Below are 17,498 nucleotides of genomic sequence, written 5' to 3'. Positions count from 1 at the left end.
GAAAAACGAGATCAGATATCAAAACAAAAAAAGTAAATTTATTTTTGCTGACGAAATCAGAGAGTTTGAAAATTATTATAATTATTAGATTCGAATTACAGCTCTGCATGTTGTTAGGAAAGTATGCCAAAATGGCGGACGAGTGGCGACAGTGTGTAGATTGGCTCATCGAATGTAGGATTTTACCGGTTGATCACAAGGCTAAACAAGATGATGCACAGGCTTTTGATCTGGCACAAACTCTTCGTGATGGTGTGCTTTTATGTCATTTGCTTAATAGCCTTAAACCGTACTCGGTGGACAGCAAAGATTTCAGTCCAAGGCCTCAGTTATCACAGGTATAACATTTTCTCGAAGTTCTTTTTGCGTTTTAAAATTAAGGAACAAATATGTACGTTTTGCCTTTGAAATGAAAGAATGGTTTATTTCTCAGAATTCAGTGTTCTATAATGTCTCATCACCTTGATTGTATTATGAAGAAATTTCATTGGTCAATTAAAATCCCATTTTTACTTCCTGTTTCAATTTACCCTAGATTTTCTAGTGTTTGTTGAGCAGAAGTTTATGACAAGAACACCAATACTTTAAATATTGAAATTTGTCAAAATGAGTTATTGGAATGGAAATTCCACATGAACTTCAAAATTTGGAGCAAACTGCAATATTTCAAGTCTTGTTTATATAAGTATACTGCGATAAATCATGTTTGAAAATACTTTTACCTCAGAAGATGTAAATCAACCTTATAATGCACCAGTCTATAGTAACCACGGGCCCCCAGGTCCGGGGATTAGCGGAGACTTGACTTTCAGTCCATCCAAGCCCGGGTAAAATCCCCGCCCTGTGGGGATGAACTGTTGGTAAAATCCCCGCCAAATGCAAGGGCATTCAGGGACCCTAGGTAAGGCCCATTCTGCAGGGCCACCTGGAAAGTAAAAACACTGCCAATTTCCCCGGCTATCCTTGCTATACCAGTGGTCGAAATTAGCACAAGCCCGCAAGCCCTGCACTGGTAAAATCGTCTTCCGGGCCTGCTGAAATTCTGAATTTTATATAGCAGTGCTTATAAAAAAAATTGATGCCTAGATATAGCAATAGTATAAGAATTCTGGCTTGTTCATCTAAAAGTCTAATTTCAATGACTGCTATACCCCCGGACCTGGGTGGCTGTGGTTACAATTGACTGGTGCATAATACAGTTAGTGACTTTTTGGTTGAATATTGGCTCTGTTACCTCTGTATGTTCATTTAATTAAAAATCAAAACAGTATTTTTCTTTAAATGAAATAAGAATTAATAAGGTTCCCAAAAAAGGTTTGGTAAGCGACACAACCTTTTTAAAAAACAGGTACTATGGGTAGGTAGGATTTTATTATACATTATTTACGAACAATACTTGCCTTATTAGTTTACTTCAAACTTTTTTAATTTACAATGATTGTGAAACAAGTTATTACAACATTATTAATCACTCTCGTCGGCACGATGTTACGCAAGAGTTTGGTCTTGTATAGTGGGGAAAATCGAAGTACCAGGAGGAAACCCACTGGCATTATCCAGTTTATAGCTTTTAAACTACGTATTAGAACACATACACCATTATTTTTAGCCAACAAACAATAAAGACAGTAGTTTCGGATAACTTGAACCAAAATTATTTTTTTAGGCCCAATCATAAAAGGCTTCAATAAATGTAAATGTGCTAATTAGGTTGAAACAACTAATGATGTTTCTTATTTTGAACTAATCATAACACCTTTCAAGGTAAGTTTGTTACCTGTAAATGATTTATTTGTTTAAAAAAAATAGGAAATTAAGTTCTTCCTGTGTCATCATCATGAAAAAGGTCGTCTGCAATTGAATGTCACGGGTTCACTGTTAGTTTATATCACAATGCTATTTCTGTTTATCAGAATTTAAATAATGCATTGTGATTGTGTAATCTCAAAGCAGCATGGCAATTGTAGGCATCTTGACAATAGCTGTTTTATTGTCTCACGAGTTTTAAAGCTATGGAGATGAAGCCAAATTCATCATTATCAACATTTTGGGCAAATTTTAGATAATTTTAGAAAATTTAAAATGCAAGGGGTTTATTTCTTGGAGTTTATTCATCCCCTCGTTTTGATTTACAGAAATTGTAAATGACCCAAAATTTGATGCTTCACCCGAACCTTGACCTGTAGGAATTTCAGTGCAAGCGTTGATCTATGAATGAAGTAATTTTCCAACATCATAGGAACCAATGCAAGCCAATAAGTTACATGCTTTTATCAATAGATGACATCACCCTCTGTATGAGGAGCTTAGAGCTGTGTATTGACTGTTAATGTGTTTTGGTATATATTTAATTGCTAAAAGTCAGGAATATCAGATAAAAGTCTGCAAGCCTTGTCCATAATGTTATTTTAATTCAATTAAAGTATATATGACACATGTTTGTCATGTGAAATAAACACCTGAAGTGATAATTGATTATCGGTCTGGATCAAACCTGTAGCGTTGTTAATTATTAGCAAACTCAAACTCCGCCCATTATGTAAATTAATAGGATATTATATATACTAACTACATTTGCTTTGAAAACAGCAATGCTAATAAATCAAAATATTATTTTAACTTCTTTAAGTTGTTTTCTTATTTATTACATAAAAATGAAAGATAAAACTGAAAATAACTTTTTGTAGCACAATTTGTGTCAAATAACGAGAAACAAGTGTCAGTAAGTACATGTGTAAGGTTGTGCACTTAAGCCAGATAGTTGAGGCCTCTATGGATAAGGCAAACAACTAAACCAGGGTTCTCATTTATTTCACATTTGGCTGCGTCACTGACAGTCATCGTAATTAAACTTTTGGATGAACAAGCCCAAATTCTTATTCTATCGTCTTGGCACAGACAAGCCCTGCTATATAAATTTCAGAATTTTAACAAGCCAGAAAGACTTTTGCCAGTGCAGTGCTTGCATGCTTGTGTTAATTTCGACCACTGCACTGAACTCGCACTTTTGCTTTGGAACTCACACTTTTTAAAAAATGCAAAATATAATGAACGTATAAGGCTGGACTAAATATGCCTCTGAGATTATTCAGATTAAAGTGAGAACCCTGTAAACGTTGAAGGAACATCTCCAGAATAAGTTGTACAGCCTGTGACTGCCCTCATTCAGTGCTTAATGTCTCCCGAAACCTCCCGTGCAGAAGGTGAAAATGATTGTCATCTTATTGCGACTGTAATCTAACGTGATTCGGGTTTTGATTTGAACTTTCTTTATAAATAGAACTAGTTATCAGCACCCATGAAGAACGACATACAAAAGCTTGACCATTAGTTTGATGAAATACATGTATTTAAAAAAAACTTACATGTGAATAAGTTCCCTTAAGAATGATGCCCAAAGACTGTCTGAGCTATAATGGTCTACTTACGCATCTTTTATATTTATAAATTATTGTGAACATGTTGTATATGTTTGTCTATCTTTTCAGTTCTTATGTCTTAAGAACATCCGAGCATTCCTCTCCGCCTGCGAGAAAATGTTTCGTATTGACAGCAGAGACCTGTTTGAACCACTAGACCTGTTTGAAGTGAAAAACTTCAGGAAGGTAAGGCATATGGAGATTGTCATAAATAATGATTATAACTGGTGAGACCATGATGTAGGAATATAATCGAATAATCGTCACTGGGCACGTAACATTAATTAATAATTGATTATGATCATTCATAATTGATTTCCATTAAAACTTTTCTTTAAAGCATAAAATACACATGTATGTGCAGGGCTTTTTCTATAGTAACCACGGGTCCGACTTTTGGACCCATTCCCAAAGCAAAATATAAGATATTTTTCCCAATCTTCAGAAAAAAATCCCAATCAAAAATAAAAAGAAAAATATTTATTTATTTTTTGAAAGTATTTTAACCTGTACAGGTTCATTTTCAACATCCTAATAAATTATGTGATGTAAAGTTTTTTTGATAATTGAACTCAGAAATCATTGATTTTCATCACATTCAGAGATCCGTATGAAATATTATTTGTCATGATTTATTGCAATTCAGATATTTACACCCCAAGGATTGATATTTTTGGAGTCTTTCAAAGGGAAAATAAACTAATATTAAATCATTTCCTAATTCGCAGGAGACTAGACAGCTTTTTCTTTTAACTGTAAAATTTCCCAATTTCGGCATTTTTCACAACGCAAAATTTCCCAAAATGTCTAGGGTCTTTTTCCCAAAATGGGCAGAAAAAGCCCTGACGTGTTATGTCTTTTTTGAGTGCTTCAGAACCTGAACCTGTATGATGGATGTACCAAAAATTATGAATGTTTTTAATTTATTCTTTTGTAATTTAAAGCTACGATTTAATTGGTTGGTTGTAGTAAAACCAATGCAAACTGTACAAGTATTGATGGTTCGTGGGGGTATGCATTCAGAGCCTTTTCAACTAAGTTGTAAATTTTCAGACATAACCTTAAAGGGTGTAAAAGTGTGTTTTATAAAAATATTATTGTAAGGACATAATTATATTGCATAGATTCCGCCTGTAACTTTTCTGGTGTACCTGAGCACTCTTCAAGCAGCGTTAGAGTTACGACTAAGATGACTTATAAAACGGGGTTAAGGTATTCAGTAGTTAGTTAAAGGTGATATGTCAAATCATTGATGACTACAGCCAGTTTCTTAAATGTTGAAAGTCAAATGACTGTAGCTTATCTGATTTGGGCGGACTTAAAGTAACAATCATCCATTGCATTAAAGACTTGAAAGTTTAAGTCCATTTGCAATCAATATCAATAATATAGCTCATCATGTCCTAATCATTGGGCAAAGATAATGTTTTTAAATCACTTAGTTTTAAAAGGCAGCATCTGTTCGGATTAAATTAATTACAGCTTAGGATACAGGCTTTTATGTAATACAATATTTATAATAGGGGATTCTTTCTTCCTGAAAAATTTGAGGATTTAAATGGACATGGCAAATATTGAAATGAAATAATTTTGTACCCTAGAGTTGATTCTTCAGTTTCAATTCAAATAACACGAGCGATTTGGGAGGGTACATTTTCTTAGCTGTATATTCAATTATTTCAAGTAACAAGCAAAATTGTTTCAATGCATAAGAGAACTGAAAAAAGCATATATCGATATTAGCCTAAAATGTTTTTGTTTGTTTAGGATAACATCCCAAATATTATTAGGTAGGGAACATAGGGATTTTTTTCTTAAAACAAACAATGGTCAGCGACTTAGGTAGAGTATTTTATGAAGGTTGATGAGAGGGTCCTGTGTCCCATTTAGCCCATATCTACAAGTGGCCCTGGTCAGATGTTTACATTTGGCAGCTTTTAACACCTCATGGCTCATTGTGTCTTTATTTATTTCAGGTTCTGCACACCTTATCAAAGCTTTCCAAAACTGACATTGTTCAGAAAAAAGGCATCCGGTGAGTTCATTTGCTTTAATAAATAAGTTTGAGTCCACCTTTTTAGGAATTCCATTTTTCAATTACAAAAACGTTTACTATGAAATATTCTCTATAAGGCCTAAAAAAAAAAAAATGTTTGGTTAGGGTTACATCCTTTTCAAAAATAGGTAGGGTAGGTAGGCTTTCTATTTTTTTTTATTTTTTTTTTTTTATTAGGCTTTATATAAGAATATCATTTTTATCATTGGAGAATGGTGTTAAAGTTATCTTCTGTATAAGAATTTAAGGTTTAAACTACATTGAAAAGCAATTAAAAAAAAAACATTTTTTTTTTTTTTTTTTTTAGTTTTTCATTTTTTTTTCAAACTGACTATAAAAACGGTAGGGTCGGCGCCTTTTCAGTAGGTAGGGTCGGGTAACCCGAACCAAATGTATTTTTTTTTAGGCCTAAATGAATGCAAGTACACAGTCCCAGATGTGGTATTTTGAATGAAGGAATTTGAAATAAACTATTTACTCTGTAATGTGTGGATCTGCTATTATCTATTGTTTGGGCATTTCCTTGCTCCACTGTAGATTTGAAAAAAGCCAATTTTCTTGGTATGAATTCTTTTTTACCTAGGTACTGCTTTATCAATATAAACAGGATTTTGAGGTAGCTGAAGTGTAAAGATTTGTTTAACAATATATCTCAAAATCACCAGGAAGTCTTTGTGGATAAATTGATTATCTGGCATATTGTTATTAATATTGCACTTTACTTCTTTTATAACAATTTATGAATTCAGTATAATTGTGAATATATACAATACAATTTGGCTGCTTTGGTAGTTATGATGATGTAAATGCTGCTACTGGTGATGATTATTGCTGCTGCTGCTGCTGCTGATGGTGGTGGTGGTGGTGGTGGTGGTGATGATGATGACGATGATGATGATGATGATGATGATGATGATGATGGATGATGGATGATGATGATGGATGATGATGATGATGATGATGATGATGATGATGATGATGATGATGATGATGATGATGATGATGATGATGATCTCAAGACAATGATGATCTCATGATGATGATGATCTCATGACGATGATGATCTCATGACGATGATGATGGATGATTGATGATGATGATTTGATGATGATGATGATGATGATGATGATGACGACGATGACGACGACGACGAAGATGATATGATGATGGATAATGATGACATCGATGACGATGATGATGATGGTCAATCTTAGAAGTCTTGTTACACATTTACTTGCCTATTTTTCTAATAGAAAACAAATGGACGAATGGTCATAGCCTTTTTGTAGTTGGTGTCCTTATGAAAAAAACTAGAAACATTGTTTTAACTAAAAAAAACTGTTCAAAATATTGAAATGGAACTGGTAAACATGTTGCAAGAGACAATACACACATGTTTAAGTAGGACCACCTGGCTTAAATATTTAATGGATAATTTGAAAAAAAACAACAACAGATGAGCATTTTTGTTTGCTCCATAGCGCTCCTGTTTTATTTTTGTCATTCAAATTTTAACCAACAATGAAACAAATAAAATTGCCAGAAAGTGAATTTTTTGATTGAACAATTTTCCTATTTCCCCAATAATTTGTTGTTTTTTTCCCACAGTAATTTTTATATGAATAGAATTAAAAAAAACAAGATTAAAGAATGTGAAGATTAATGTCGGATATTATTTCACAGAGAACATCAGTGAGAAACTGAGGTCTGATAAAAAAATTGGTAGTCTCCTGTGTGTTTAATGTTACACCCGGAAATGACTTGTGTCTGTTAACAGTTGGCTGTAGGGGGGAATCTGGTATTGAATGCAGGTTGTTCAGCAGCTTGTAACATTCCAGCATTTCCTGCTGCTGCTACTGAATCTAAGGAAAACCCCTACTTCAGCATATGGAATTAAGTGGAAGATATAGTTTGTGAACAATATGCTGAGAGTCTTGTAGCTAATAAATAGAAGATTTTTTTTGAAAAAAGCATTTAATAAAAAAGTACTCTAAATGTGCAAAAAAAAATCAGATTTTGATCCAAGTTGGAGTGTTTTTATTAATCATTGATAAAACAAATGGTTATATAACATTTTTGTTTGAGATATAATCTGAAGTCAATATCATTATTATATATTTATAATATGGAACATGTGTGACAATTTAGGCCCCTTCTTCCTTCTGAAAACGACTTCGCTCATCATGATTACTACAATACTCTTCGGGACCTTGCTCAGTAAGTAAGGGCACATAACTCTGCAAGTGAGTTGTCTCCCTTCCTGTGTATTAACCCAAGGGAGACAATCATCGGAGTGTGAAACATTATGACCTCCCCTACACATATTTATTGCATTGATCCAGTTGGTTGATAACAAACAGTGTATTTTACCAGTTCCTAGCGCACCTTGTTGCATAAATATTAAGATTTTTTTCTGGTTTAAAAGTTTGTGTAAGAAATAATGTTTTGAATGAAGAAAATGAGTGCTATTAACGCAGTATTAAGTAATTTTTAGCCTTGATATAAATGTATTTAAGGATTGCTATGGTTTCGAAGTGTCATTTTACCATCTTTAATTAGATTTGATTGAATATTTGAGTACTGTTTAAAATAAGAAAATATGTGAAATTTAACTTTGAATTATTAATTGTACACTCTCAACATAATCATTATCCAAGTATTTAACTTTCATTATCTTATGCACAGGATAAAGTATTATCAGGTGTTTGATGAACGTGCACAAACATTAAGCCAAGTAAATATATGTTATAAAACAGGAAGTGTTTCTCATGAATAAAATAACCTTGCAGTCTTGTTTGTATTGTTTTGCATTATATAGTTCAATATTTGTGTTTATAGTGGCCTGTTAAGCCAAGTGTGTTCTCTTGTATGTTAGTAGCTAGTGTTTCATGTCCTATACCACAAACAGTTCACAACAGTCATGTAAATATCTTGTAGCTGTTGGATCTTTATAAATGAAATTCTTATTAGGCTGATTGTTCAGAACTTTCTTAAAGTTAACATTGTGATTTACGACTAGTCTATGTTGTTAACTTTTGAACATAAAGTATTTGATGATGTGGTAGTTTATTTAACCCTTTGCATGCTGGGTAAATTGTCGTCTGCTCAAAAATGTCGTCTGGTTTATTCTAAATTTCTTTCAATTTACTTAAAACTAACTGGGGATATATTGACTGAGTGGCAAACAGCTTGGAACCTGACCAGGCGCCGAGTTACTCGGTGTCTGGTCTGGTTCCAAGCTGTTTGCAAAGCCTTTAAAATTGCCATCAGCAGCCTAAGGGTTAAATGTTATCACATACAACTGAAAAAATGTCTCAAACATAAAACCTCCAGAAATGTAAAAATTTGAAAGTTAACAATTTATGATGTTAACAATGTTGTTAACTTTAAACAAAGTTCTGGACAATCAGCCAAATTTAATTGGTACCTTAAATCGAGATTCAGAGGCCGTTTCATCAAGAATTTTTCAGAGTAGTAGAAATGCACTGTTGAAAATCTCTCCTAGGAGCAAAATCTCTCCTGAGGAGTCTTAATGAAACAGCTCCCTGAATATTGTAGGCTTTGATTTGTAGACTGGTTGTGGTTTCATGCAGTCATTCAGTCTCTATCCTGATATATACAGTGCCAGTATTTTATCAGTAAGGTCTGAGAATAAAATAAAGTTTTGGGCTGAATTTGAATAAAAAAAACTGTCACTGTGAAAAAGTTTAAAGGCTGCATGAAGAAAGTTAGTGTTAACACTCTGAACTCTTTTGGCTTGTAAATTAAGTTGAATATGTGTTTGAGACTAAGGTTCTGACAGTTTGACTTGTAATTATTCTCCGAAAAATATTCCAGACCTGCTATAATGAGATGTTGAACAGTTTTAGGGCTGTCCATCAGTTCTTGGGGCCTCAGAGGCAAGGGAAATTTTGTCAGAAAAAGGGGATTTTGATTAAACAGAATTTTATATTATACGCTTCAATAAAAAAGAGTGGTGAATTATTGAGTCCTACTTATTAAACAATCACATTGACATTATCAGGGAAAAGCCGGAACCTTTTGACAGCAAATTGCAGGCAAAAAATGTGTTACATATCATTAATATCTTATGAATTTTATATCTGATTTTGAAAGAAAATATCCATTCAAAAATGGAACAACTTGAAGGGATTTTAACACAAAATTGTGGGGAAAAAAGTTATTTAAGGTAGGGAATGTGCCCCAATATCAAAGGAATGACAGCTCTGTTTCTGTTCATTACCATACTGGTCGGCAAATTCAGAACCCTTGCACTAATTTGACACAAGCCAAAAGAGGTTGAACTAACCATATATTGCATATGAGAATGTTGTTTAAACCTGAATGTATTTGATCTTGTAGAGGATTCCCCCCAAATGACCAAAATGATGAAGTTGAGGAAGATATTTACGGCAATCTGTCCAACATGGCTATGTAAGTAACTATAGAAACCAGCCTTAACCACTCAAATATTCCTAGTATATATATGACATTGGTGTTGTATGGCTAGGATTTCTATTAAAATAGTAAATATACTGGTATAACGGAAGCTTCAAATATTCCTGGACTGAGCATACTATTATATGCAGTCATTGAAATTAAGATTTTCGTGAATAAGCCCTAATATAATTTAATTAAATTATAACCCACAAGCCCAAATATATAAACATTTGACAAAATTCAGACTTTACAAGCCCGGGTTTTATTCCAATTTGCATGCTTGTGCTAATTTGATTATTTTATATGACTGATAATCTAAAGTAGGTTTTTCAATACTAATAATTCATGATAAAATAGATGGTTGTTAGTTCACAGGATTGTATTTTAATATCAGGGCATTAGTTTGACCCAATTCCCTAACAATGCACTATAATGTTTCGGCCCGTTTTTTTTAGTCTCCATTCAAAAGTCAATATTCACAAGAACGTACGTGTCCATCAATAAGGGACCATCTTATTAACAAGTGAATGACAAAATATCATAGGTCAAAAATTCAGTTAAATGACAAGTGAGTGTCAAGAATAAATTAGGAAGTATTATTTTCAAAATGAAAGGGCGTCTTCGGCACTTGTTCCAAGGATAAAATCGAGTCAAGTCAGAACAGTTACTTGCATTAAACAACCAGGAAGCAGAAGTAATTTTGTTTACATTAATGAAGTTTAATTTTCGCTGCAAATTATGCACACATTGTTCTTACCTTCTTACTATCTGCCATTTTGTTCTTGTGTAGGTCCATTCCTTCTGGTTAGTAGGTTATGTGGAATTTTGACCATTTTGAGCATTTATTGTACAGATTATACCCTTAAAGTTGCCAGTAAGTTGCTCGTGTCCACAAGCACTCTAAGGCCATGCACTCTTAAGCAACATAAGGTTTACAACTAAGATTTCTTACTGAAATAAGACCCCGTTTCAATAAAATATCTTAGGCGTAACCCTTTACTGCTTAAAAGTGCTTGGGTTCAACAACAAAGGTACTTCAGTTGCAGGATTATGCTATAAAGGTTATTACAATATCTTTTATTGAAATGCAGCTTACGGCAAAAACAGGGATACTCCTCAAACGATACAAGTTTAAGCCTTATGATATTTATTAAAATGGGTCCCTGGAATTTAAGAGCCTCTAATGAAGGCTGCAGTCAACAGACAGATAATAAGACCCTTTAACAACAGTTGTATCATAAGATCACTTTATTTCAAAACATATTATACGAAATGAATTCTTAAAGATGCACTCTCACAGATAAAACTTTTTGACATTTTTTTTATTTTTTGTCTTGAAACGAGCAAATTTTTGTGAAAATCCATTGAAACCAGTGATATAGGACTGCTGACAAAAGATCAGATCGCTGAATGTCGTTTTTCCGTTCCAAATATGATGTTTTATGCATTTTTATACGCCTGAAGGGTCGTATTATGTTATGGCCTCCATCGTCTGTCCGTCTGTCTGTCCGTCCGTCTGTCCGTCCGTTAGCAATTCCGTGTCCGGGCCATAACTTGGTAACTAATAAAACGATTTTCAAATAACTTTATACAAATCATCACTACATTAAAAGGATGTGTCGCGCGCAATTTCCAGGTCCATACCTCAAAGACTAGAATAACCATGGGGGTGCGTTAGCAATTCCGTGTCCGGGCCACAACTTTGTCACTAATAAAGTCATTTTCAAATAACTTTATACAAAGCATCATTACATTAAAAGGATGTGTCGCGCGCAATTTCCAGGTCAATACCTCAAAGACTAGAATCACCATGGGGGGGCGTTACAACTTTGTCACTAATAAAGTCATTTTCAAATAACTTTATACAAAGCATCATTACCTTAAAAGGATGTGGTGCGCAATTTCCAGGTCCATACCTCAAAGACTAGAATCACCATGGGGGGGGTAGCAATTCTGTTTCCGGGCCATAACTTGGTAACTAATAAAGCGATTTTCAAATAACTTAATACAAATCATCACTACATTAAAAGGATGTGTCGCGCGCAATTTCCAGGTCCATACCTCAAAGACTAGAATCACCATGGGGATGCGTTAGCAATTCCGTGTCCGGGCCATAACTTGGTCACTAATAAAGTCATTTTCAAATAACTTTATGCAAAGCATCATTACATTTAAAGGATGTGTCGCACGCAATTTCCAGGTCCATACCTCAAAGACTAGAATCACCATGGGGGTGTGTTAGCAATTCTGTGTCCAGGCCACATCTTTGTTACTAATAAAGTGATTTTCAAATAACTTTATGCAAATCATCACTACATTAAAAGGATGTGTCCCATGGAATTTCCAGGTCCATACCTCAAAGTCTAGAATCACCATGGGGGGATGTTAGCAATTCCATGTCCAGGCCATAACTCAAAGACTAGAATCACCAATGGGGGGCGTTAGCAATTCTGTGTCCGGGCCACATCTTTGTTACTCGTCCGTTAGCAATTCCGTGTCCGGGCCATAACTTGGTAACTAATAAAGCGATTTTCAAATAACTTTATACAAATCATCACTACATTAACAGGATGTGTCGCGCGCAATTTCCAGGTCCATATCTCAAAGACTAGAATCACCATGGGGGGGGGGCGTTAGCAATTCTGTGTCCGGGCCACATCTTTGTTACTCGTCCGTTAGCAATTCCGTGTCCGGGCCATAACTTGGTAACTAATAAAGTGATTTTCAAATAACTTTATGCAAATCATCACTACATTAAAAGGATGTGTATCGCGCAATTTCCAGGTCCATACCTCAAAGCCTAGAATCACCATGGGGGTGCGTTAGCAAATCCGTGTCCGGGCCACAACTTGGTCACTAATAAAGTCATTTTCAAATAACCTTATACAAAGCATCATTACATTAAAAGGATGCGTCGTGCGCAATTTCCAGGTCCATACCTCAAAGACTAGAATCACAATGGGGGGGCGTTAGCAATTCTGTGTCCGAGCCACATCTTTGTTACTAATAAAGTGATTTTCAAATAACTTTATACAAATCATCACTACATTAAAAGGATGTGTCACATGGAATTTCCAGGTCCATACCTCAAAGTCTAGAATCACCATGGGGGGACGTTGGCAATTCCATGTCCAGGCCATAACTCAAAGACTAGAATCACCAATGGGGGGCGTTAGCAATTCTGTGTCCGGGCCACATCTTTGTAACTCATCCGTTAGCAATTCCGTGTCCGGGCCATAACTTGGTAACTAATAAAGCGATTTTCAAATAACTTTATACAAATCATCACTACATTAAAAGGATGTGTCGCGCGCAATTTCCAGGTCCATACCTCAAAGACTAGAATCACCATGGGGGGCTTTAGCAATTCTGTGTCCGGGCCACATCTTTGTTACTCGTCCGTTAGCAATTCCGTGTCCGGGCCAAAACTTAGTAACTAATAAAGCGATTTTCAAATAACTTTACACAAATCATCACTACATTAAAAGGACCTCAAGCCGAATCTTCTTCGGGCGTATAATGCTCCGTTTCGCAGTGCTCTTGTTTTTAAACGGTTTAAGCCATAAAACAGCACTTTTAGAATGGAAATATGAAAATCTGCGATCTGATTTTTTGTCAGCAGTCTTATATCACACATATTGCACATATTTACGCAAAGAGTTTTTCATTCTAAGACAAAAAATAAAAAAGTTGGAAAAACGGTAAATCTGTGAGAATGAAGCTTTAAGACAAAGATAATTTCAATTTGTCAGCAAGAGTTTCAATTTTATTTGTTAAACTAGTGTTGATCAAACTGAAGTTCTGAAACTGATGATATTTTGTCATACATTTGTTAATGGCCCCTACAGGTGTTTGTTTCAGGGCTTAAAAATTTGCCATATCTAATAATTCATTTATTTATGACTGTCACTTTATTTAGCAGTTAATAGATTGAAGAGTCTTAAGTAGAATTGCATCTCTTAATTCAGACTCGTTGCATAATAGATAGCGTGTATACAAGTCTTCCTGTCTAGAAGGAAGCTTTTTTCTTAATCCTTACCAACGATAGATGTATTTTCATGAAATAAATAAAGCAATTAGGAAGTAAATACAACAATTTTTTGTCGCTGATTTAAGCTTACATGTCATGTACTTTGATTCTTTTCCTCATCATACATAAGTTTATTATAAGATTTTGACTTTCTTAAGACCAATCTTTAATGAATATGAAATTGTTTGTATGATTTTAATCGAAAAGACTAATAGGTCTTTTTGGTGTGGTCATTTTAGCTTTTTCACATTTTACACTGCAAGCTGAAACTATACTATAATTTTCTAGTCTATTATTGTGTCTATGGTAATTTCTCAAGCCATGACTCAGAGCATCTACTGGATCGGTCAGACAAGCACATAGCTGGAATTATTCTATAAAAATAGCTGAGAAGACATATTTGGAATGTCATCAATTCTGTTCTAACTGTCAGGAGTTTACTGCCCTCGTCCATAAATAATTCTCCCCATATAATTACCCCATGTTGAGGTATTTCTGTTCACAAAAATGAGAATTTTGGATGTCTGGTGACCACAAAACAAATTATTTTGGAGTTATATGAAAGGTTTTGTATTCAGAAAAAAACAACCAAAAATATTATAACAAAGAAGTTTTTTGGCCTTCTAAGATTGCAAACTATGAATTTTTATATCTGATTTCAGTTGAAATAAACAGCACATAATATTAATATAACAAACAGTTATTACTTTCATGATGTACTTCAGGTTGTATCTTTTCTGGTAGTAATCAGGAAGTAAATATCTTTCAAAAGATAACAGAATAATATGGGATCACTAAGCATCAATATTGGACATGGATTGCTGTCAGAGAAATAGCTCAGTTGTGGATGACGAATATATCTCTGCTGCAATTTCAATAGCCTCTCCATATGTTTAAAGAACATATAAACATGTAGTTATACAATATATTGGTTTTAAGTCCATTTTAATCAATTAAGGGAAAAATGTAGGTCTTGGTAAAAATGTGGTATTTAGATCGTATTTTCTTTAGAATGATGATAAAAACTGTTTGATGTAGATTTAGGTGATAAGATTTATGCATTTAAAGAGCTAGTTGAATGTGTGCATTTGTCTTCAAAGTTTGTTTTACTGCATGCCCATAGCTATTTTAATGCATTAATAATATAGATTTAAATTTTTGCATAACCTACCTATGTAAATTGAAATTTTGCTTTAAATATCATTAAATTATCCTGAAATAAAATTTTACTTCCTATCTAAATATCATTTTATGATATTTGCCGTAAACAAAATCATAATAAAATCCTTTCGGTTTTTGATGTGAATATTCTATTTATAGATTTAATATTTTATTAAAGGGACTCATTCATGTTTAAAGAGTCAGGCATCAAAATAATTAAATGTGTCTGGAATGTGAACAACCTTGGTTTAATTATCAAAAGATAAAATTAGAGCTTTGTTGATTGCCATTAAATCTGTGATTGAGTCCCTTTAATATATATTTCTATTTATAGGTTGATTCTATTTATAGATTCAGTGATGTACCAGAGGAACAAGACGTGGTTAATGTGTCGGAAAATGTCCGCGAGGAGAAAATTTATGATGATTTATGTAATTTGAAACGGCCAGCAGGGCCACAGGTACTGGGCTAAGTGTTGTCTTGTCTAGCATAGGGCAAACCGTCCCAGTAGACACTTTCAGATAGGCGATGTACCAGGACGAGGGCTCTGCTATTCTGTCGGTCAATAGTTTTTACATGAGAAATTATTTTTGTCACATGTGTAAAATAACAACATGTGGGAATAAAATTGCTCAATAAATTGTTTCAAACAATCAGCACACCATTGAGATAAATCTTTGAAAATAGGGTTTGAAATGGTTGTTTTGTAGTGCCAATCCGTTTACCAATTTAGGTTCAAATAACAGACATGACAGAAATGATTTCTCATGATTGTAGATGATTACAAAGAGATGTCCAATAAAAAAGCAATATGGTAGGTGCACTTAAGATTTCAATGCATGAAGTCAGTCAAAGATATTCAAGACTCAAAAAAATAATGGTATAGCTAAACCTATAATATTTATGCCTCTTTTGCATTGATAGTTTAAGATAATTAAAGTTTTCAATGAGATAAGGTTCGAAAAGTATTTTTTTATACAATGACAAAGCTGTGGGTGTACTTCCTTGTTGGCTAGCTGTTATCAACAAGTTGAGAGTATCTTTGATAACAGTTTATCGGTGACCTATATATCTTACATAGTGGTTTCTTTTCTACCATTTTCAGTTCCTGCTCTATAATATATAACATATTTTTGAGTTTTTAGGCCTTGCATGGTGCATCTTGGAAGGTGATGCATGATATTGATTAGGGGCTGTTTTCACAAAGGACCTTATTGTGAGAATTCCTGTCACTGAAAGTATCCAAATTTATGACAAAGATTGTTCAAGTCCCCTTTAACTTTTAATCATTTTTTTTTCGGAAGCATATCTCCAATAGAGGATTTTCTTTCTGAATTTTATGTTTCATAAAACAATTATTGAAATTCAACCCCAAAAGACTGCAATTTTCCACTGATTTGAACATTTTACTTATGTTGCCTCATGAATAAAGCCCCAGTTAGTACTTATGTACTTTGTATTATTGTGAGACTGTTTTTGACCATGGCATGATAAATCCGACAATGGTCAATGCCATAGATTGTAGGTTTGGAGAACAAATCTCAAAATTTATTATATATATATAATTAATTATTATCAGAAAATAGTTAACCTTTTCAGAAATATATATCTTAAAAGTATGCTTTGTCAAAATCAAAATTGAAATTTATTGATAGAGCCACAATAATGTTGGTTGGTAAAGCCAAATATTTTTTTTATTTTTTTTTGAGCATAGACTGCATTTATTTGTTATTTTTGCACCGTTCAATCTGTGGGCAAGACTATGCACAAGATTTGTGGTTGTTTAGCTTTTAACAAGAAATGAAACATTTCTTTTTTACTTTGACAAAGTCGGATGTAACATGCTTGATATTTTTTTTGCAGAGAAATATGTTCCCTTTTTGTTGTTAATTTTGGTAGAACTTTGGTGGAACTCTTTTATATTTTGTCATTACTACTCTAATAACCTCCGTTGTGTTATGACTTACTTCCCCTGTAATGCATGAATTGTCTGTCCTGTGCAGTAACAATGAGCTCGAAGACAATGAAGAGATATATGGGACATACGAAGTGTTTGAGGAGGACGCGTACCAGGATATCGTGCAGCTCAAGTCTCGAATTGTATGGGAATGTTGTAGATGCCACTATAGAAATTATCAGCGTGGAGCTTCTGTAACCAGTGTACACCAGTCTTGCTCATTTCACTTCTGTTTTGTTTTTCAGTTAAGCTTTCATAGAATTCAACCAACTTAGCTCTTTTGATGGCCCATTACATGTTATTTTGTTTTTTTTATAAGTATGATGTCAAATAGGAATACAAAGTGAAATCAGAAGAAAATATTATTGCTTTAATGGTGATTTAACAAAAATAAACTGATTTTGCATTACATTTGAATTAATAAGTAGAAGCACT

General features: G+C 33.8%; 1 protein-coding gene across 7 annotated transcripts in view; it reads left to right on the top strand.

The window, feature by feature from the left end:
* Positions 1 to 118: 118 nt before the first annotated feature.
* Positions 119 to 17,498, top strand: part of LOC128222975 (proto-oncogene vav-like) — a 55,062-nt gene continuing 37,682 nt past the window's right edge. For 5 of the 7 annotated variants that reach the window (XR_008259260.1, XM_052932182.1, XM_052932185.1 and 2 more), the window contains exons 1-4: positions 119 to 338; positions 3,489 to 3,605; positions 5,396 to 5,454; positions 9,838 to 9,909. Coding sequence is in view for 6 of the 7 variants with exons in the window: in XM_052932182.1 (XP_052788142.1) it covers positions 132 to 338; positions 3,489 to 3,605; positions 5,396 to 5,454; positions 9,838 to 9,909 (455 nt within the window). In the remaining variant the exon portion in view is untranslated. Of the gene's footprint in view, positions 339 to 3,488; positions 3,606 to 5,395; positions 5,455 to 9,837; positions 9,910 to 15,457; positions 15,567 to 17,109; positions 17,207 to 17,498 lie in introns of all 7 variants that reach the window. The other 2 variants (XM_052932184.1, XM_052932183.1) reach the window with 2 other exon arrangements.

Source organism: Mya arenaria, chromosome 17, assembly GCF_026914265.1.
Source record: "Mya arenaria isolate MELC-2E11 chromosome 17, ASM2691426v1".
Taxonomy (NCBI): Eukaryota; Metazoa; Mollusca; class Bivalvia; order Myida; family Myidae; genus Mya; species Mya arenaria.
This window is presented reverse-complemented; position numbering and strand designations above follow the sequence as displayed.